The sequence below is a fragment of the Stenella coeruleoalba genome (assembly GCF_951394435.1).
Source record: "Stenella coeruleoalba genome assembly, chromosome: 4".
In the NCBI taxonomy this organism is placed as follows: Eukaryota; Metazoa; Chordata; class Mammalia; order Artiodactyla; family Delphinidae; genus Stenella; species Stenella coeruleoalba.
The window spans coordinates 148477752-148498610 of record NC_137149.1 but is presented as its reverse complement, the minus strand read 5'-3'; the positions used below and the strand labels follow the sequence as shown (position 1 = coordinate 148498610).

At 49.8% G+C, this 20859-nt stretch overlaps 1 protein-coding gene across 1 annotated transcript in view; it reads right to left on the bottom strand.

Annotated features, from left to right (window-relative positions):
• The window catches only part of PDGFC (platelet derived growth factor C), a 218700-nt gene extending 207211 nt beyond the window's left edge, over positions 1-11489 (bottom strand). Inside the window, exon 1 of the mRNA XM_079920125.1 lies at positions 11072-11489. Within this exon, the coding sequence (XP_079776251.1) occupies positions 11072-11294 (223 nt within the window). The 5' untranslated portion in view covers positions 11295-11489. The remainder of the gene's footprint in view (positions 1-11071) is intronic.
• Between the last annotated feature and the right edge of the window lie 9370 nt (positions 11490-20859).

Below are 20859 nucleotides of genomic sequence, written 5' to 3'. Positions count from 1 at the left end.
CTGCTAGTTTTTGATTGTGGATTTTTCTACAGCCAGACAGTTTTGCGACTAACACAAAATACAGATACAGCCGAGGCTATACACATCTCTAACATACAGGAAACTGCATCTGAAACTGTAAAAACATAGTACGCTATGAGATCTAGTCACCTGTATTACAGAGGCCATCCACTGTCATGTGGACCTCCAGAAACAGAGTGTAGTTTAGTTTAGAGGTAAAAGTAAAGCGAGTCACGAAACATACGCATTGAGACATTGCTGTTTATCTAACAGGAAGCCTCCCCAGTACCTTTTATTACCCACAACATAACCCTATTACCATCAGGGGAGACCCGCCTCCAGGACACCCCATCTCTGGCCCTCGATGTGCACTAGCTAATTCGGTTTCTCGTTTTTATGGCGTTCAGTCTCCTTTGAATGGCTAAGCAGATGGCAAGTCACACTCTAGTAAGAAGGAGTCTAGTCTATTTCCAAAGAAAAACATGAAAATGCTGGAAGTTACTGTGTTCTTCCTGTGTTCTTAAACCATGTGCACCCTACCACCACCATACCTCAGGTTTAAAGTCAGATACATCAGAAATGAACCCTGCAGCTTCCCCTTTTTTCCAAACCCAGGAAGACATTTGCAGTAAGGAGCTGAATACTTTTTTGTTCTCATCTCATCACATTTTAAGCAAACATTCCTTCTTCATACACGGATTTTAAACATCACCTGTTGCCACAGAAAAAGACATTACAATGCTTTAATGACTCCCAATTTGCATTTCTCATCCCCTCAGCCTATGACTGTGTGTGGCAATACAGGAAACAAGCTGTGATTCATTCCTCAGTCAGAAAAAAAAAAAAAAGATAAATAATAGGACTCTTTAAAAAGACAGATGTCCTTAGAAACACCCAGCAAAAACCACTGCTAGAAACAACACAAGGTGAGCCCCTCGCCAGCCCAGCTTCTGTTGTTCGTGGTTCCTGATCTCTGCAGTGACTCTCAAGGCAGGTGCAGGAGCCAGCTGGGCAGTCGAGCACAGAAGCCCGTCCCCATCTGGCAAACGCTGAGAAGCTTAAAATAGTACGCACTCACGAACAAGGCTTCCCTGGAATGCAAATGGCCTGCCTTCAAAAAAAACAGCGTGGCATCCACATCACATCGAATGCGTTCATTTCAAATCCTTAAATACCTCAAAATATTTCTAGCATTGGGTCCAGGGGACCAGGACGAACCTCCCCAGAGGTTACTCAATGCAAATTAACCTCAGAGGAATTAATTTTCCAGGAAATTCAACATCCTTTCCCTTAAAAGTACAAAAGCCGTTTTCCTCGCTCCTTGCAAGGGAATAGCTTCATCACACTGATTCTACGTGCCCTGCCCCTTTATCACATCCTGTCCCACACCCGGCCTCCTTCTGCATGCCATCCGTTTTGTGAATGAAGTGTGAAATTAGCACTTTGTTTACATAAAGCAGGCAGCAGAGATGGCGCGGACACAGGCTTCGCTTATCTGAGTGTCACTGAGGCTGTGCAGCCTGCACTCGGACCCGTTCAGAACCTCCCAAGAAAACCCCAAGAAGCCCTTAGCCGCTCACACCAAAGTGGAACTGCTACCTGCCTGCCTAGAAAGCAACTGGAAAGAAAAGGTTTGACTCAACCTTAAACATGAAGACAACCTTTCCCTTTTTAAAATTAAAACTGATTTACAATGTTGTGTTAGTTTCAAGTGTACAGCAAAGTGATTCAGTTACACACACACACGTATATATCTAGATCTATGATTTTTCACATTCTTTTCCCTTCTAGGTTATTACAAAATACTGAGTGGAGCTCCCTGTGCTCTGCAGTAGGTCCTTGTTGGGTCTCAATCTTACACACAGTAGTGTGTACCTGCTAATCGCAACCTCCTAATTTATCCCTCCTCCACTTTCCCCTTTGCTAACCTTCAGCTGTTTTTCTATGTCTGTGAGCCTGAGTCTGTTTTGTAAGTAAGTTCACCTCTATCATTTTTTATATGGAATCAATAGATTCCACATATAAGTGATATCACATGATATTTGTCTTTCTGTGTCTGACTTACTTCACTCTGTATGACAGACTCTAGCTCCACCCATGTCACTGCAAATGGCATGATTTCATTCTTTTTTATGGCTGGGTAATATTCCATTGTATATATGCACCACATCTTCTTTAGCCATTCACCTGTCGATGGACGTTTCGGTTGCTTCCATGTCCTGGCTATTGTAAACAGAGCTGCAATGAACATTGTGAATTATGTTTTAAGTAATTTTATTATAAAAATTACTCTTTTTGAATTATGGTTTTCTCAGGGTATATGCCCAGGAGTGGGATTGCTGGGTCACATGGTAGCTCTATTTTTAGTTGTTTAAGGAACCTCCATACTGTTCTCCATAGCGGCTGTATCAATTTACATTCCTACCAGCAGTGCAAGAGGGTTCCCTTTTCTCCACACCCTCTCCAGCATTTCTTGTTTGCAGAGTAAAGACAACCTTCTCCTGGATTCTGCTTCTGAGCTGCCCTGCACACAGCACCAGGGCCTTACATCTCCCCTGCCTCTGTTCATCCTCAACCCCAGACTTGCTTCTGTCCTGGGCTGCAGGCTGTGCCCTCGGCCTAGAACACTTTCCTCTTCTCCCTTCTCAAGCCCACTTCAAAGTATGTCATCTCCCCCGTGGGAGCTTTTCTCCATGCATTTCTTTTCCGCGCGGAATCCACCACCTGGTCGATCATCAGAGGATCCGGGGGGGTCACGGTAAAGTCCTCTGCGTTCCCACAGCTCCTGGAGCCCAGAACCAACAGACCTGGAGATAAACTCCAGAGCTGCCATCCTCCTTGGACAGCGCTTCGCAAGGGCAAGGGCTGCATCTCCTTCTCTGTGTACCCGGCACCTCGGGCAGAGCTTAGCACAGAGCACAAGCTCATAAACTGCTGTTTAAAAACAATGTTCTAATAAAACGTTAGACCATTAACTCATGACGGGGGAGGCGCGTGGCTGAGTCCTGGCTTGGAGTCAGAGCCAGGCCCAAACGTTCACCAGCTGTGCGACCTTGGCTACTTGGCCAGCCTGGCCTCGGTGTTCCTCCCAATAGCGCACGGTGGGGCGGGGGGCGGGGGGGGGGGTCACAGAGATGAACTGTGGACTGTCTGCAAACACTGAGCACCAGCGCCGCACCCAGCGGGCTCTCGGGGACTCATCATCAACATCACAAGACCAGAGACCCACCAGGGACCCTTTGGTCCCACTGAATCGCCCCCCGTGGCGGCATCCAAATACTCCCCTTCCCGGGAGCGCGTCCCGGTTTCTCATCAGCGCGCAGCGTATACGGGTGCAACGCAGAGCGGCGTCCTTGCGCTGGCTACCATCGACGGGCCTCGCGCTGTCTGGGGACGGTGTTTTCTCTCAAGGAGCCAGACACCCGCTTTGCCTGCCGCCCCCAGACACTGCAACAACCCGACACACCATCCCTTAATTGAGAGATGGTTCAACTACTCTTCAATGGGGAAAATGCCAAATCCGAAAAAAAAAAAATTCACAGTTTGAAAATAAAAAGGAATTAAGCCTAACACCACGAAAGCTAAATTAGTGAAGCTAGCCTGGCAAAGATGGTTTGGCTTTGCAACAAGGCAGATGTCCAAGGGGGGCAGCCGCCCCATCACCAGGGGACTGGGAATAACCACTTGAAGGTGGGGCAGAGAGCCCGACGTGAAGGCAGATGGCAGATAAGAGGGGCTGAACTCCATCTGAAATGTATCCTCCCGACCTAAACCACAGAATGAGCTCATGCTACCAAAAACATTACGCTTAGGAACTTGGCTTTAAGGATAAACGTAATTAACATAACTCCCCTTTATAACTGTAGCTCGTTTGTTCTCTGATTCTGAACTCTGTAAACAAAATTTTTTAAAAAGGTAAATGAATTCTGTTTTCGGCAAGCTGTTCGAGTCCACAGCTACGAATTTATCTCCTTGATGCTCTTGATTTGAGAGCAGTCTGAACCTCTGAATAGAATGCCCTGTATAATACAGGGTAAATAAAGGCTAAAGTCACTCATTACATCCATTGCAAAAGAATAACAGGCTGTGTGTTCTAGAGCTCACTAAACCATGCCTATTTACTCACTTCTACGGTACTTCACCCCTGAGACATCCTGCTAAATAAAATGTTCAAAATTGTTAAAAAAAAAAAAAAAAGAAAGAAAGAAAAGAAAACCTCCCAGTGGAGCCAAGCTTTCCCATGTCAACCTTCCCCCTCAGCATCAAGAAATACGGCAAAATATGCCAATCAACATTGTTCATCCACGGACCCGCTGAAAATTCGATCCCAGCCCATCACAGAAACAATTCTAAAGGAAGTATTTCAAGTCATTTGCCAAAATGGCAGATTTCTACCCCAACAGAGGTGTTACCGTAGACCTTAGCCAGAGTATCTGCTCTGCGTCGTTAATAGGATTATTCCGAGATTGTTGTCCTTAGCGTGGCTGTAAAAAATGTTTCAGGATCAAGGGAGCCCAAGCTGCCCTTACAACCCCCAAAGCACAAAACCTCCCAGAACAGTAAAGAAGTGCATTTATGCCAAGTGTTGGAATTTTGAAACTAGAACGCCATTTGCCTCACTGGTTCCCATGGAAGGAAAACATACCAGCCCACAAGCCGTTGAACCCGGCTACCCTCCAGCGCGACCTTGACAAAGTCACCTCGGTGGTCTAGGCCTCACGGTACACATCGCTGTGGACGGACTCCTGGGACCCTTCCGGCCCTGACGTTCCACCTGCCAGAATTACTGCGGATTTCTATCCTGTGCACGTTCTCCGTGAGCCACAAGCAGAAGGTGGGAAGCACACTGATGCTGGAGTGTGTCAGCCATTCAGCCTCACCATTCTGCGCAGTCCTGGGTCCAGATCACATGCGTGCGACCCAGCTGCAGCACTACAGAGGTGCACACCCCCGTGGCACTCTTAAGGCAGTAACTAGCACCGCTTCTAGAAAACCTACCCACCGGCTTGGTACACACGCTCCTGGTCACGTGGTACATTTACCAAGATGACAAAGTGGAACTCTCACTGGCGGCTCCCATCCCAACCAATAAGCAAGTGCATCTTCCTCTGCAAAAAGGCAAGCAATGGTGAAAGTTCCAGTATCAAAAAGCCACCTTCCAAGACGGGCTGCTGTTCCAGGCAATACCAGAGTCCTGCTTAAGCGAGGCACTGCATCCAGAACCGTCTAACAAATATTTACTCTATGCCACCCTTCGTTCCAGGCACTGGCGCACCCACAAAGGGCAAGTCTGACAGGGCCACGCTCTCAGGGGCCTTACATCCTACAGGGGTGGCAGGGAGACAATATATAAACCGATAAACAAGCAGAATACCACAGTGGTAAGTGCTATGCAGTGAATTACCCTTGACGTGATAAACAGGGGTGGTTAACGAAAGTGGTTAGAAAAAAGACCTCGCAGAGAAGGTGGTCTCTTTAACCCAGATGGCAGGAAGGTGGTACCCAGGCCAAAGCAGCTGCCCGGTGTTGCCTGGGGAACCAGGAACAGGCACCTGAGAGCTGCAATCCCACGCCACGTGTGCCACGTCCCATGCCGCGTGTCACCCCCAGGCCTCGAAGCAAAGAAGCTGCAGGAAGGAGGCTTGAAGGAGGCTGTACCCTTTCTTCTCTCCGGGTCCTTCAAGCTGCAGGTGGGTTGGGCCCGAGTGCCCAGCAATGGGGAGAAGAGACAGGAGTTTTAACTCCCCTGTGAACTAAACTGTCCATAGCTGAAAGTGTCAAAAGGCTTAAGCATCAGTGTGGCAGGCGCAGGAGGGATCCATCAGGAAGGAGGCCAGCAGGGTTGGAGCAGTGTCCCCGATGTCCCCAGCTGTGTCGGGCATTAACGCTGTGGCTTCTGCTCAAAGATGCTCCATCTGTCCTGGAGGAGTGGCCAGGCTCCTTCTCAACCCACTGGCGATGTTTCAGTATTTCCACAATGGGTGTGGTCGTGCCCCGTGCTTACCAGCCAAAGATCGACCACTAGACGTATCCTCAGGAGACAGAGAAGGGGGATGCGAGGGGAAAAAATCACAGGTGGAGGCAGTGGTAGAGAAAAATAATTCAGAGACTGTTTAACCAAGGAGCGTTCAGAAATTATATGGTGTCATACAGAGATATTCTGACTACAGATAACACTTGCAAATAGAACCATCAGAGGCATCAAAAGCAGGCCAAGTAAATGAAGGGACTTTTATTACGACTTCTACCATGTTGGTTGATACAAACAGAAACCTCCCCTCTGCTCAGCGCTCTGGAATAACCTAAATGGGAAAAGAAGTCGAGAAAGAATAGATGTATGTATACGTACGGCTGAATCACTTTGCCGCACACCTGAAACTAACACAACATTGTTAATCAACTATACTCTGATATAAAATAAAATAAAATGTCTTTAAAAAGAAACATCTAGGGAAATGTTTAGCAGTCTTGGGAACATTTCGGGGGGAAGGTGGACATTACAAATGCACTGATTCAGTTATTTTTTATTTAACACACATCACATTATCATTAGATTTCTATTTCTACAAAAAGTGTGCAAGTTTATAGATAAGACAATTTTTGCAAATGTTGATGTTGAAATGTTGAAAAAAACATGTAGTAGAAGAGAATGTCAAGAAGATATGTAAGGAGTAAGTTTCAGGAAGGATGAACTAAGAATAAACCAAGCTAAGACGTTGGTGCCTGACACAGGGCACTACAAAATACACCAAGGACGAAAGTGTAGGGTCGGCCCCCAGCATCTATTTACAACTATTCAACAAATGACATATAGTCCCTGAGGCTTCGTACAGACCTTTGTACTTTCTAATTACCTTTCAGAGGTAAACATCAAGTTTCTAAGATTAAGGGTAGAAGGTAACAGCTGGGAGAAGAGGAAATGTCACCAGAAAATAGAAGGGGGATTTTTTGTCACCTATGGTGAAAAGCAATATTCATCATTACATAATGGGGCTTCGCTTCTCCAACTTCCTCAACTACCCCAAACAGAGCAGAGAACCAGGAGGAAGTTAAAAAACAAAAAAAAAACCCTCTAGATAACAAAAATAAATGTCACAAAGGTCATGCGCGACAACTTATAGACTAACAGGAAAGTCCCCTGGGTCCTCGGGCAGAGCTACGTACTCTTGGACCCTATTCTAAAGGTCGTGACGATCTGCCTTGCAGTCAAATACAGCTTTGAAGCTGCTACCTAGGGCAGAGGGGAGAGGAGTGGATATGGACACACTGGCAATGGGAGGAGGGGTGAGCTGGCACTGAAAGAGACACACTGAAAAGCCGTAAACACAAGACACACGTGCTGAGCGAGGCACCAGGGGACCATCTGTCCCCAAAGTAAATGGCCGCACAGGCCACAGAAGCCCTTGAGGACAAGTGCGCAAACAACAAAGGATGCTCAGTGGGGACAGGGAAGGGGGAGGGGCAATCTGGGGCAGGGGATTAGAAGGTGCGCTATTACGATGTTGAAAATAAGCTACGAGGATATATTACACCACACAGGACTGTAGCCAATATTCTACAGTAACTATAAACGGAGGATAACCTTTAATGATCATGAATCACTATATTGTACACCTGTAACTTACATAATATTATACATCAACTGTACTTAAATTTTTTAAAGTAATGTTCGTAAGGAAAACCCTAATCAACAGAGACATATCCCAGATCTACACTCACAACAGTTAATAAACAGTCAGAAGCATGTTTCAGGGCTGTGGGTAAATTAAAATCCCTCCCCAGTGACACAAGGTGGGCGAGGCCTCATCCCACCGACAACCCTGTGACTGGCGTCTACTGGGGCCAAACACACGCGGTAAACAAAACAAGCTGTGTTCCCTTTCGCTTGAGATGCGCCTGATTCCCTCTGCTACAGCCCAGAAGCAGCATCCCAGAACTCGCCCATTTCCTGGGAGGAGTCCTCTCCTAAAAGGCGTGCATGCAGACCACACTCACTTCCCCATGGCCGTACAGCGCGTCCAGGCCAGAAGCCCTACCTGCGTCAGCGTTCTCATCTTTCCTCTCCCTCTCTCCGTTAAATCTGGGGGCAGATCCTTGGTGGATATGTGAGACTTCATTGTCAGCAGTCAGATTAAGAATGAAAGACACAGAGGCGGGAGTTCTCTGTGGTCCAGCGGCTAGTTAGGGCTCCGCGCTTTCACTCATGGAGCCCAGGTTCAATGCTGGGTCTGGGAACTAAGCTCCCACAAGCTGCGCAGCGAGGCCACAAAGGCACCTCATAGTACTGGAGGATACAATTATTTTTCCAGTAAAGTGGCAAGAACTGCAACAGAGTTTTGAGGAGAGAAACAACTAACTGAAACAGGGTAAGTGACACTGACCCCTCACACCTAATTCTGAAGCGCCTCCCTTGCCCCGGTCTAAATCCAAGTGCCCGGCATCGGTCAGAGCAATCAATTTCCATGTTTGACAGGGCTCAGGACACCCAGTTGATTTTGAAACTGAGCAGGCCTGGGGATCTGATGGAGTCAACCCCACAGGAGGCTCTGGAATTCTCCAGGGAAGAGAGTAACCATCCGTCGGGGAGGGGGGTGGTCAATGGTGGACAGAATGACCTCCGACTGTCACAACAGATCGATTTGGACATCTCACATTTAGCAGTTATTCGAAGACCTTTCTGAATATGACACAGTGCACAGACTGGGTGGATGGCGTTTTCTATGTGGTACCCTCAGGGGGGTCTGTACTGGGGGAATCAGACTCTCATCTACATTGAGAGAAGCAACAGGGCAATCAGAAACCAATCATAATTCAGTAAGAGGGCAAAAAAAAAAAAAAATGCCCACATGACGGAATGGAAAAGTTGAAAGCCACAAAAAGAGGAGAAAGTTCCAGCAAAGCCGCTCACTTTCCTGGGGGATCTTCCTTAGCACCCACCTGTTACCCTCGCATCCTGGGACCTTCCATGCGCGGGAAGATAGCTCTACACCGCCCCCTAGCGCTGGCCGCCCCGCTTCTCAGGCTGAGCACCGCAAGGTGAGCGGTTCCTCCACCTCCACTTACTTCCGGCTGCCAACCCTCCCAAAGGCTAAACATAGACCAGTCCTCTGCACACAGATTAGGAAACCACCCGGCTATTTTTAGCATCATGCATCTTAGGAATGGAAATGGCCCAGCCTCTGACGGCAACACAATGTGTGTGGCCTGGCTTCACGAACCCACTTCTCAGGAGGGGGGGTCAATCGACCCCGGAAAGTGGCCAAAGACCCCGGTGAAAGTTCTGGGCCTCGTTACAAAGCGACGATGGCACGTGGACCACAAGAAAGAATGGCAAGGAAAGGACAATGACAAGTACAAGTCGCGAAGGGACTCGGGAAGATGAGAGATGCCAGGACAGGCCTGATAAGTAAGTCAGAGCATTAGGAGAAAGGACCTGGGATGGAAAAAATAAAAAAACAAAAGCCAGGAGCCAGGGATACGGTGCATGGTCATTTGGGGAAACTTGGTCCAGTCAGAAGCGATATTTTCAACTGGGCATTTATTTTACGTGATAAAGAACAGAGGTTGGTCTGATCCGTCTCCTGCCAGGGTACAAGTGGCGCTGCGGCTTCTTTGATCCCCCCTCGCCCCCCCCCCGCCCTGTCCCCGCGCCCCCGGCCCTCTGCAGCCCCCGGGATTGGACGTGGATCCCTTTGATCAGCGGCTCAAGCAGCCTGCAGGTGCCCCGTCCCATCACATCACCAAGTCGTAAGAAGCAACCACAGTGCTATCAGCCTTGTGATGCCTTGTCTTGCTGCCCAAACAGCGAGTACAGATAATGGCTACAAAGGTCCCAGGAACCCTTATTTTCTCTCTTTTTGGACTCTAGAACTTTCTGTGCTTTCTTAAAGGTGAACACTCTGGAGAGTTTCAATCCAAACTTGAAGCTCGGAGACACCCCCCCAAAACCGACAGAAAAAGTTGCTTGTGACTTAAAAACACAGTTCAGGGCACTCTGATCTCCTAGGCACACGCTGCTCACGTTCGTTTCGCACGGTTCATGAAGTGACAGCCTTCTTGCATTCCGAACAGATGGCATATAAAGCAGTAAAAACATGTACATTTCTTTTCAAATAACACCGAGAGCCGCCACTTGTAAACAGGGTGTTTAATATTCTAATTTTAGACAGCCTGCATTGACATTGTGGTTTCATGTGCAGTATAAAATTTCTATTTACAAAGTAGTCTCAGAAATGACTTCATAATGTTAGATCAAGAGCAAAAGGGTTTAGAAATTGAATGATGTAAATCATATGGGGTTCAGAGGCTAAGCAAATTACACACCCTGAAGCAGCCCTGGCTTTATGAAAGGAGCCTTTCTCCGGCTCTGTGCGATCCCAGCCCAAGGGAACTTGCATCTGAGAGTTTTCTAAACATTTCAGGTACACTTGAAAGGTGAAAGTAATTCTCATTTCCTATGCAGGATTAAGTCGTTTCCAGCACACACAAACTAGCAGTCACTCACCATCGCATATAAAAACACACTACCAGAAAGGTAAGGGCTTCAGGAGTACAAAGGCACATTAAAAAAAAAAAAAAAAAAGAGAGCACAGGAGTAATACATTTTTTTAATTCCCCCCCTGCACACGTCCACGGGGCCCCTCGACCTCTTGGTTTGCTATCTACTTACTGATTAATTGATGCCTTTCCACCGCGAACGCTTCAATTAATGCGGCTGACACACGTCCTGGGACACCCCTCCCCAGGGCAAAAAGCTCGGAGGAGAGTCAAACATGCCAGGACGCGTTCGTGTCGGACTCGGGTCTAGAGGCAGTTCTCGAACTTAGGACTCCGGCGACGAGAGGTCTTGCAAGCGCGCTGGCCCTGAGGCCCCCCAGGGCTCCCAGCATGTCCGCGCTGCGGCGGCGCCCGCGGGGACACTCAGGCTGCCCCGCTGGAGCCCGGCGGCCGCTGCCCCAGCCGCAGGCTGTGAGGAAGCTCCGCGAACGCGGCGCGCGGGCCGGGGTGCGTCCCGCCCGGGCGCGCCGGGCGGCGCGGGCGGCGCGGCAGGGGACGGAGCGGGGGCACTCACCGTTCTGCTCCTTGGTGCTGGCGAGCTGGAGTTTGCTGCTCAGGCTGGACTCAGCCCGGGTCCCGGGTCTCTGGCCGGCCAGGGCGGATGTCAGCAGCAGGAGCCCGAAGAGGAGCATTGGGCTGAGCGGGCGGGCGCGCGGGCGGCGGGCACTGGGGCGGCGGGGCTGCGGGCCGGGCTCAGCGCCGCCGAGCCCCGCGGGCTCCTTCCCACATCCTCCCATCCAAGGCTTTCTCCGAGGGCCCTCTTCGGCGTCTCCAGTTTGCGCCGAGGATCAAAGCAGAACCTGGACCTGAACCAGTTCCCCGAGGTCTGAACAGATCCTGCGCCGCGCCGCGGCGGCGGGGGGGGGGGGGGGGGGGGGATGGGGGCGAAGGCGAGGGGGAGGGGGGGACGCGGGGGCCGCGCGCGCAGCCGAGGAGTCCCCGGCCAGGGCCCCGAGCACCTGTCAGCCGGCCGACGGCCCGGCGGCGGGTCGGGGGTCGCGCGGGGCCGGGCTGCAGCCCGCGGGGCGGCCGGCACCTTCCAATCGATCACAGAGCTGCCGGTCGGGGCGCTCTCCAGGCGCCGCGGCCGCCCCGCCCCCAGCTCGAGGGGGAGGGGAGGCCCAGGCGCGGGCGCGGCGCCGGGGCCGGGGGGTGTCCCGAGCGGGGCCGGGGTCCCGGCCGAGGCCGCCCCGGCCCGGGCGCACGGAGGCCGCGGGACGCGCTGCCCGCCCGGAGCGCGGCGCGGATCGAGCACCTGGAGGCGGTCCCGCGCGCCCGACCCGCGCAGCGCCGGAGGTCGGGCAGGGGTCGCGCGGGGGCCGCTCGGGCGTCCCCTCCCCAGCGCTCGGGCGGCGCGGCGAGCGGGCCCCGGGCGCGGAGCAGGCCGGCGCGGACCTCGCGTGTCCCTCCCCTTCCCCACCTTCCCGGCGCCGGGGGGGGTGGCCGGGGTCCCGCGCGCCCGGGCGGTCCGGCAGGTGCCGGCGCGTGCGCGGGGTGCCGCGGGGCCCCGGCGGGGGGATGCGGCCCGGGCTACCCGAGCGCCACGCGACGAGCCGGCTGGGCGCGGCGGGCGCTGCCCGAGCCGGGGGACGAGAGAAGAACTTCCTGCGTCTCCCCGCCTCCGCGCGGCCCTCCCCCCCGGGCCGGGGCTCCTCGTTCCTTCCCGAGGGCATCCCCGTCCCCAGAGGGCCGGGCTGCGACCCTCGGCCAGGCTTTCTGCGCCCGAGGAAGAGGGGAAGGCGGAACGCAGGGAAGTCTTTGCCTCCAGCTTCCAGCCCTCTGAAGCAGGGAGTGGAAAAAAGTAAATGTAAAGACAAATGGCCGGGATAGAACACCATTTATTCCTTTAACAAACACTGTAGGGACCGAATGCCTCCTGAGTCGGGCACTGTTCTAACACTGCAGACGTGCAACCAGGCAAAAGTCTCTGCCCTCGTGCAGCCTGCCTCAAGCAAGGGCCAGGGCAGGCAAAGCACAAAGAGCGCCCACCTCCTGTCAAAGAGCCGAGGCGAACCACAGGACCAGGTAAGGCCGGGGGAAGGACGGAGCCCCAGGGGGCGAGCTGAAATACGGGCGGACTTTCAGGGCTCCTGCCGAGGGAGCCAGCTGCGCTTCCCGGCCCGGCTAGGCCCTCGGTGAGTACGGAGGGGAGCCGCTCTGGGAAAGGTCCAGGGACGCCTGGGCGGGGACACCCCCACCGTGGACCCAGCTAGGGGCGGAGCCTTCCCGCTGAACGTGGCAAGCCCCCTTCCTCTGCTCGGATGCCCACCGAGCCCAGCCAACTTCACCTCTCTGCTTGTAACATCTTAGTTCTCTTCTCTTTTTTCCCCTCTTAAAATTCTCCGAGGCTCAACTCCCCTTTGAGGCCTTTGCTCACCTCTCCCATGGGTTCATTCTTACTGCTTCACCACTTCTGTCTTCAGAGAGCAGGATGTTAAGGCCGATAAGGAAAGCCCAGTCTCTGATCGTGAAGACGCCGCAGTTTAGCAGACACAGGCCTTGGTCGTGTCTTCACTTGAGCAGCCCCTCAAGGCCAGTGTGAGGCCATATTTGCGCAGTAAATATGTTCTAAACGTGGTCTGTAGATCTGGGGGAGAGTTCCCAGTTTTAATAGCTTAAGGAGATTCGTATGTAAACGACCTGCTGTATGAACACACTCTAATCTATTTGTCTTGAAACCAATCGCTTCCCGGTTTTTCGAATTCGGTACTTTTGATTTCCTAATCAGGATTTTTCTAAATGATGCTGTTATATGTCTATATCGTTGAGTTTGCTGACCACCCACATAGAGTGTGTGTATGTGTGTGTGTACAGATTTAACCCATTTGCTCTCACGAGATTATAAGGGTGATGACTACCCTTTCTTTGTATCGTTTCATACTGGCTAGAAGAGTGCCTGGCCCAGGGAGCTCATAAAGAAACACTCGGGACCGACTGACAGGTTTCTTGATTGGAGTCACTTACGTTCGCCCTGGAATGTCAGCATGGAAGTTGTATTTGAAAAGTTACACACGATCTAGAATAATCCTCCACCTCTGCGTTTCACCTCATCCACCGTCTACAGACGGCTTTGGCACTGGCCTTATAAATAAAGCCAGCCGGGTGCCCCTGCAGGACTCCAGACCAAATCCGCCCACATCTCCATTGCCTGGGTTCCCTTCCGTGTCCTTGCACTAGGGTCTCTTGAACTGCCCTTGGCCTTGGCAAGGTTGATGGTTTTAACACTGTATCCTCCTCTGCTCCATTCTGCTTATGAACCCTTCCTAGGAAAGTGGGATCCTTGCATCGAAAGTAAATTTTATATAACCCGGAGTCTGCACAGTTACTAAACAATAGATTCTGAATGAATATGGCTTTGTTTTGGCCTAAAGCATTTTCCTTGAGGAAAGGCATCTGTTCCGCCCACCAGGAGAAAATAATTGGGAACATTCTTTGTGGTTTTCGTGTTTTCTTAAACCTTCGGCAGGCGTGCCCACTCCGGCTGAATATATGTAGAGTACCACCTACAAATTCCTGATGAGGAGCATGCCGGAAGGTACTCGGTTATTAGCAGTGATCATTTTGGGGGGGAGGGAGGGTGGGTGTCGCTATTAACTTTTTTTTTTGGAATGAAATAAGATTTAAAGCCAACCAGCCATTCAACTAATGACTTAACACTCAGGAGGGCAGGAACCATGGGGCCGTATATTTTGCCCAGAAAATCAAATATTACAAGTTTTCTTGCTCTTCTTCTGATGCAGTCCTGACACACACACGCGCACACACACATGCACACACACACACGTGCGCACACACACACACACACACACACACACAGGGACACGTGCAAAACGATTTTGACTTTTCCCAGAACTTTTCAGTATTTTAGTGGCAGATGAGTGAGTAGGAGTTTCTGAAGTTCAGAGTGCTATGAACTGAAGTGTCCACTACTTTCTAGAATGACTAACTAGCAATACTTCTTTTTTCTTTTTCTTAATAAATTTATTTATTTATTTTTGGCCACATTGGGTTTTCGTTGCTGCACGCGGGCTTCTCATTGCGGTGGCTTCTCTTGTTGTGGAGCATGGGCTCTAGGTGCACGGGCTTCAGTACCTGTGGCTCGCGGGCTCGGTAGTTGTGGCTCGTGGGCTCTAGAGCACAGGCTCAGTAGTTGTGGTGCACGGGCTTAGTTGCTCCGTGGCATGTGGGATCTTCCCGGACCAGGGCTCGAACCCGTGTCCCCTGCATTGTCAGGTGGATTCTTAACCACTGCGCCACCTGGGAAGCCCAGCAACACTTCTATACACATTTAAATGAGGCTGGGAGCTGGGACTGTCGTTAGTAAGCAACGTGAATGCCCACAGATCACAGCAGGAATGGACTGTTCTGGGGGAAAGAAGAAGTGCAGTAAAATCTCTCTCAGAATCATGCTTTTGTTTCTCCACTCTCTCCAGTTACCCCGAGACACACATGACCTCTCTCTCTTCAGACATCTCAGGATATATTAATACTCTGTTTTTCCACCCTAAAAACAGAAAATACACTTTTCCTCATATTTTGTTTATCGAGATCGGTCACCCCTTACCTCCCCATGTGCAGCTGGAATCAGAAAGGCTTGCCTGCCGAGGCAAACGGTAGAGGCTTGTGTCGGGGCCCGCTCTCAGAGGAGCAGATGTACTTTCTCATTGTGGCCTTTTGAGGGAGGGGAGTCCAGAGGTGGGAAGCTCAAGGTGTGTGGCCCAGAGAAACGGGAGATGAGGACAGGCCTTGAGGTGGCTTTGCCCATTGAACTCAAGCTGCTCTTTCCTTCCGGAAGTCACGGTTGAGTGTGCAAAGGTTTTCTGTCAAAATCTCAGAAGTGCTTGTCTGACTCAGAACCCAGAGCGTGTAAGGAGCCAGAAACAGCCCCAAAGAAAGAGGAGCCCTGGCCAACTCAGGGCCACCACAACGAAGGATCGTTTCACCGGGAGACGGGAGACGGGAGACCCCGGACTTAGGCTGGCTTCACTGCTAACAAACAGCGCAACCTTGGTCTAGAATCCTCTCTGCCCCTTTTCCTTACAGGAGACGTTTACACTGGAGTCTGTCTCCAGTGTACATGGAGCATTGAGAATTCTTAGAATTCTTCCATTCTCTAAGCTACGACAGGTAGTGATGCCAATTCTTTTTCAACTTAATTGTGCTTCTGTGATGATACAGGACTAGGACCAATTTCCTGGCCTCAACTCAGAGGTGCCTGGAGGCTGGCAACAGGGGATGAATAGGTGCTTCTCCCCAGGTCCATCCAGTCATGGTAGTTCTCTTTCACCTGTTACGATCCTGGTTGGGAAAGAGAAATTCTACTGATAACCAAAAAGAAAGGGAGAAAAAAGAGTTTGGAAACCACTGACTAAGGCAAGTGTCAGGAATTGTATTGAATTCAGGAAAACAATTAGTTACGTGTGGGTAGCCACCTTTTCATGTTTAATATCTGTTTGGTATCATCAGAAGATGCCAAGTGTGGTTCCGAGGTAAAGAAAAATAGTACAGTACATAAGGGAGCTGTAACTCGTAAGGAAATTCTGTCGTCATTAGCCAGGCACGGACATCCGATCTGCTATTCCACAGAGTCCCACGGATGGCATCCCGAACAATCCTGAGATCGGGGCGCCCCCTGAAAATTCGGACAACCACCAAACACTGTGTTTGATCATATCCCGTGGTCAATAAATGTCCTTTTTCTCTCCCCCGAAATCATGTGTAGGCTCTGCAGGCTTCTGTCCACGTGGTGACAAATCGTAGTAAAGAACTCAAGACACGGCCACGGATCTTCCTTTCTCAGACAGTGAGCCCCTTCTTTCAGAGGTCATGAGAGAAGGACCCTCTCACTTTGTGATCATTGTTTCGGGGCAGTCTTTCCTTGGCTGTCAGCCTTTGTATAAGGGGCCCAGAGCCTCAGTATGCAGCTTCACGAATGTGGAAGCAGGCAGGGACAGAGAGCTTAACTCGTCTTACGTCAAGGATCCCTCGATCGCTTTTGAAGCTCAGGATAGTTCAAAGGGTTGTCATAACCCTTTTCTACTGTGATGACTACTCCCAGCCGTCTGTCATCTTTATGGTCAGAAAAGCGCCTGCTCTCTTCTATCCTAAAACAGCCTTGCGACATCCTAAGGCATTGTTTTATTTTCCCAAATTTTATTTCTCTGGGCACAGTTGGCTTTGATGCTTTCCGCATCTTCCCGGACCCCAGTCTCTCCTTGCTCATTGTCTGGGTTATCTTTTACTGGTTCTTCGTGAAATTAGGAGGGTAAAAAGCATGGCTTTCCCCGCAGATTGCGAGTTAAACAGAAGGCAACCAGGGAAAATAAAAGTGAGGGGAGAATCATTCAGATTCAGATTTACTTTGTGAAGCACCTGTCATGTCCCAGGAACTGTTAGATACCTTGAAGTATATTTTCTCATTTCATCTTCCCACCAATCCTTTGAGGAAAGCTGGAGTTTCCCCCATGTTACTGCAGAGAGATGGAGAATTAATGGAGAATTTGCCTGGGGTCACACTACCGGTGACAGGTACCAGGTCACCTTGTCTCCCGACTCCCCTTAGACTCCGGTGTGTTTCATTCGACACTCTGAGGCCCTGGATTTTGGACCAAAGTGTTCCCACGTGAAAGTTTTGCATGTTTCCCAAAGTTTTCTTCATGACGACTGGCCTCCCCATCTTTGATCTGGGGTAGACCTTGGCGTACGTAGACGAACTCTCGCACGTGTTCAAGAGCACAGTGCCGAGACAGCTAGCATCTTTCTGGAACAGCCTAAGTAAAAGATGTGAGCCAGACTGAATCTGGGTCACTGGAGGTAGGGTGGTGACTAAGGCTGGCCTGGGGTCGAAGCCCACCCAAGGCGTGGGCATCCTGTTTATCCTGGCCAAGTTAGTCATCCAGGGAATGCCTCAGTCTGCACCGTCTGTGGGCAGTTATGTCAAAGAATCTATCTCCTTGTCTTTGAGGACAAAGGGGAAGGAGTTCTCATTCCTCTCTTGCTGTTCATGATTGCTACCGAATTACAGCATCAGGGCTGGGAAGACATACACTCTTTTCCCAGTTGTTCCCTTGGAAGAATCAATTTATGATGAACTCTAGGTGTCAGAGCCTAGACTTCTTTCACGCCTACCATTCCTATGTGTATCCCTCCGCGTGTTTCTAATTCAAAATTCCTGGTCTACAGTGTTTTCTTAAAGCCCTATGGCAAGGCAAATTTGCATCTGCATTGATAATTTTATGAAGGTATTTTTAGATAGGCTGGAGTTTTTCAAAGCCCAAAGGCAAGAACTAACCAGCGACCTGTTAAGCCCTCAGGCGAGCAAAAGTCTTCAAATGAAATTCTAATTCCTGAAATAAATTCCGTTCGTATCTGAAGGGATATAGGGGTGGAAAAGACACTCATGGTGTCAATATTTGTCCCATCAGACAGTTAGTGTGGAAAAAACTCCATTCTTTCTTTTCTTTCTTGAATGACTTTGTAGACACACATAAAACCAAACAAAAATGTGAGTGTTGGCCCATTAATCTAGCCACTATTTTTCACACTTACTGAGGCAAATGATTATACTATGGGACTATTAAAAAACACTATTTTAGGAATTCAGAGCACTTCCTAGTACCTCTTTCTTCCTGGCTGCCTAGATTTCTGTTTGAATTTGATCATCGCCGTGTCCACCCACGTTCAGCACTCTCAGCCCTGAAGGGGGAAGCAATGTCCCATCCCTCAGAATCTGTGTGGTCTGGTACACGAATCGACCGTCACCTAGTCTGTGAAGTACAGCAGCCTATTTTCACGTTACCTCTTGCAGAGCTGTTATCACATGACTACCTTTTTGATTGAAATGTCCACAATGAAGTACTCTACAGTGGAGTTTCTACAAATGATGGATAAATTAATTAACTGTGCATAACTATTAATACAATCCCCATTTTAAAGATGAGAAACTGAGCCCCAGGAAGGCTTTGTAACTTGACCAGAGTCACATGTTTGTGAGTAGCAAAACCAAGCAGGACCCTGCGGGGCTCCTGGTCTCGGAAGCCTTTCTGTCCCCCATTTCTTTTTTGTAGGTAGCAGGCTCCAGCGTCCGTGGCCTTCCCATGGAGGTTCAAACAGTTGCTCATCAGGGAAGGGAGGAGATGCAGAGACAAGGGAGGGGCAGTCGAGAAACAATGGTGCAGCCTTGGGGCAGGGTCCCGGTTCCCCCTCCAGGGCTGCACAGAACAACATCATTGAGCTGTTTTGCAGATACTGAGATGCCCATCAAATGGAAGATGAAGCATTCTTCATTCCAGAAGACAGGAAGCACAGAAGCTCAGCAGGGACCTCCTGAGGCCAGATTAAAGGAGCGCAGGCCCTGCGCACACCCTGGTCCTTGTCAGCACCCCCGCCCTGGAGCCATTGCTACAAAACTCCTCACCAAATCCTCCCGGGTTGGGACACACAGTGTTCAAAGGCAGGAACCTGCTGTGTCCCCCTTTGCCTGGAAAAGTATTAAAGTTCTTCTTTTCTACTTCACCCAGCTGTGTCTCCAAGATTCCATTCAGCGCCGGTGCACGGAGGCCGCGTTTTCTGCATCAGTATTGAAGCCAGAACTGGAATGCGGGCACTCGGTTCCGGTGCCGGCGCTTTAAACCATCACGTTTTCATTCCTCCATGAGCGTCTCCAAAAAGACATTTCAGACTTATGAAATGTACATTTATATTAAGCACTTGGTGTTTATTTTATGACTCCACACCGTTTTAGTCATAAATATGTAACTTAAAAATTCTACCGCCAACAACAAACATATATCATTTTGATTCTGGTCTCACATCAAAAGGACGGCGCCCCAAGCCTACAGGAACTAGGCACTCCGTCAGTGACACCATCACGGTGTCTTGGATGGAATACCCTTTTTAGTGGCTATGGAAATGTGAAATGAATCTTCTGGAACCATCCAAAGGGAAAAGGCTCTGTTGCCCTGATTCTTAGCGAGAAGACTTCTTGCCATAAAATCGCCGTTCCTGTGTTCCTGGGCCTGACAACCCGTGATGAGGGAAAATCATAATTTGTATTCACATCAGCTTCTGAAGGACAGAAGTAGGAAAAAGCAAAGGCAGTGAGGTGACTAACTTGTTTCTGGGGAAAAGTGAACGTTCTAAGTAGGAGACAGAGTTTCTGTTACCGCTAACCTTGAGGTCATCATGGGCTTGACCAAGACGGCAGTCTGTCGGGAGCTTCAGTGCATGCGTGCTGCTGGACCCAAGAAGCTACAAGGTAAATAAAAGGCGTGATTGCTGCCCTCAGTGAGTTCCCCCTGATTTGGGGCATCCAGTCATCTTCATGTGTGCTTGTTTCCACCTGTGATGTGACCTGTCCTCTTGCATTATCTACAGTCTGCAGAAAGCCCTGCAGACTGCACTCTGCACTCTTAATGTTCCTGAAAGCTGTCCTCAGGTTACCAGCTTCATCTCTTTAAACACAAAGCTGATCACAGCCTGATCCCTGCTCTAAAAGTCCGAGCCTCCCCCTTGACTGCAGGAGAAGAAAAACGTTCTCCTTGGGCGTGATCTTCTCTTCCTTACCCACCGGGTCTCACACTCCCGATGCACCACAGTTCCTGTACTCACACTTGCTGGTCCTTGCTGCTTTTCTTGTGCTCACTCCACAGTTATAGATAGCTCAGTCTGGGACTTCTTCTATTCTGATTTACTCTTCTTATCAGCTTCTTTTTTCCCAGTACTTAACATACTGCACTTACTGAATAATAATCGCTAACTCTACTATGCCAGGCACCATTCTAAAGATTTCATGTATACTCACATCTTCATTCTCACAGCAAACATACAAGATGGGTGTATTAGTTTTTAATTTATTTTATAAGTATAGTTGACTTTCAGTGTTCTGTGAGTTTCTGCTGTACAGCAAAGTGACTCAGTTATACGCATGTATACATTCTTTTTCATATTCTTTTCCATGATGGTTTATCACAGGATATTGAATATAGTTCCCTGTGCTATACAGTAGGACTTGGTTGTTTATCCATTCTCTATATAATAGTTTGCATCTGCTAACCCCAAACTCCCAATCCATCCGCCCCCCCATCCTCCTCCCCCTTGGCTACCACAAGTCTGTTCTCTATGTCCGTGAGTCTGTTTCGTATATAAGTTCATCTGTGTTATATTTTAGATTCCACGTATAAGTGATACCACATGGTATTTGTCTTTCTCTGTCTGAGATGGGTGTACCCAATAGGATTTACAGAGAAGCAGAGGAAGAACAGAGAGGCCAAGCGATTTACCTAAGACCACTCGGGCTGTAGG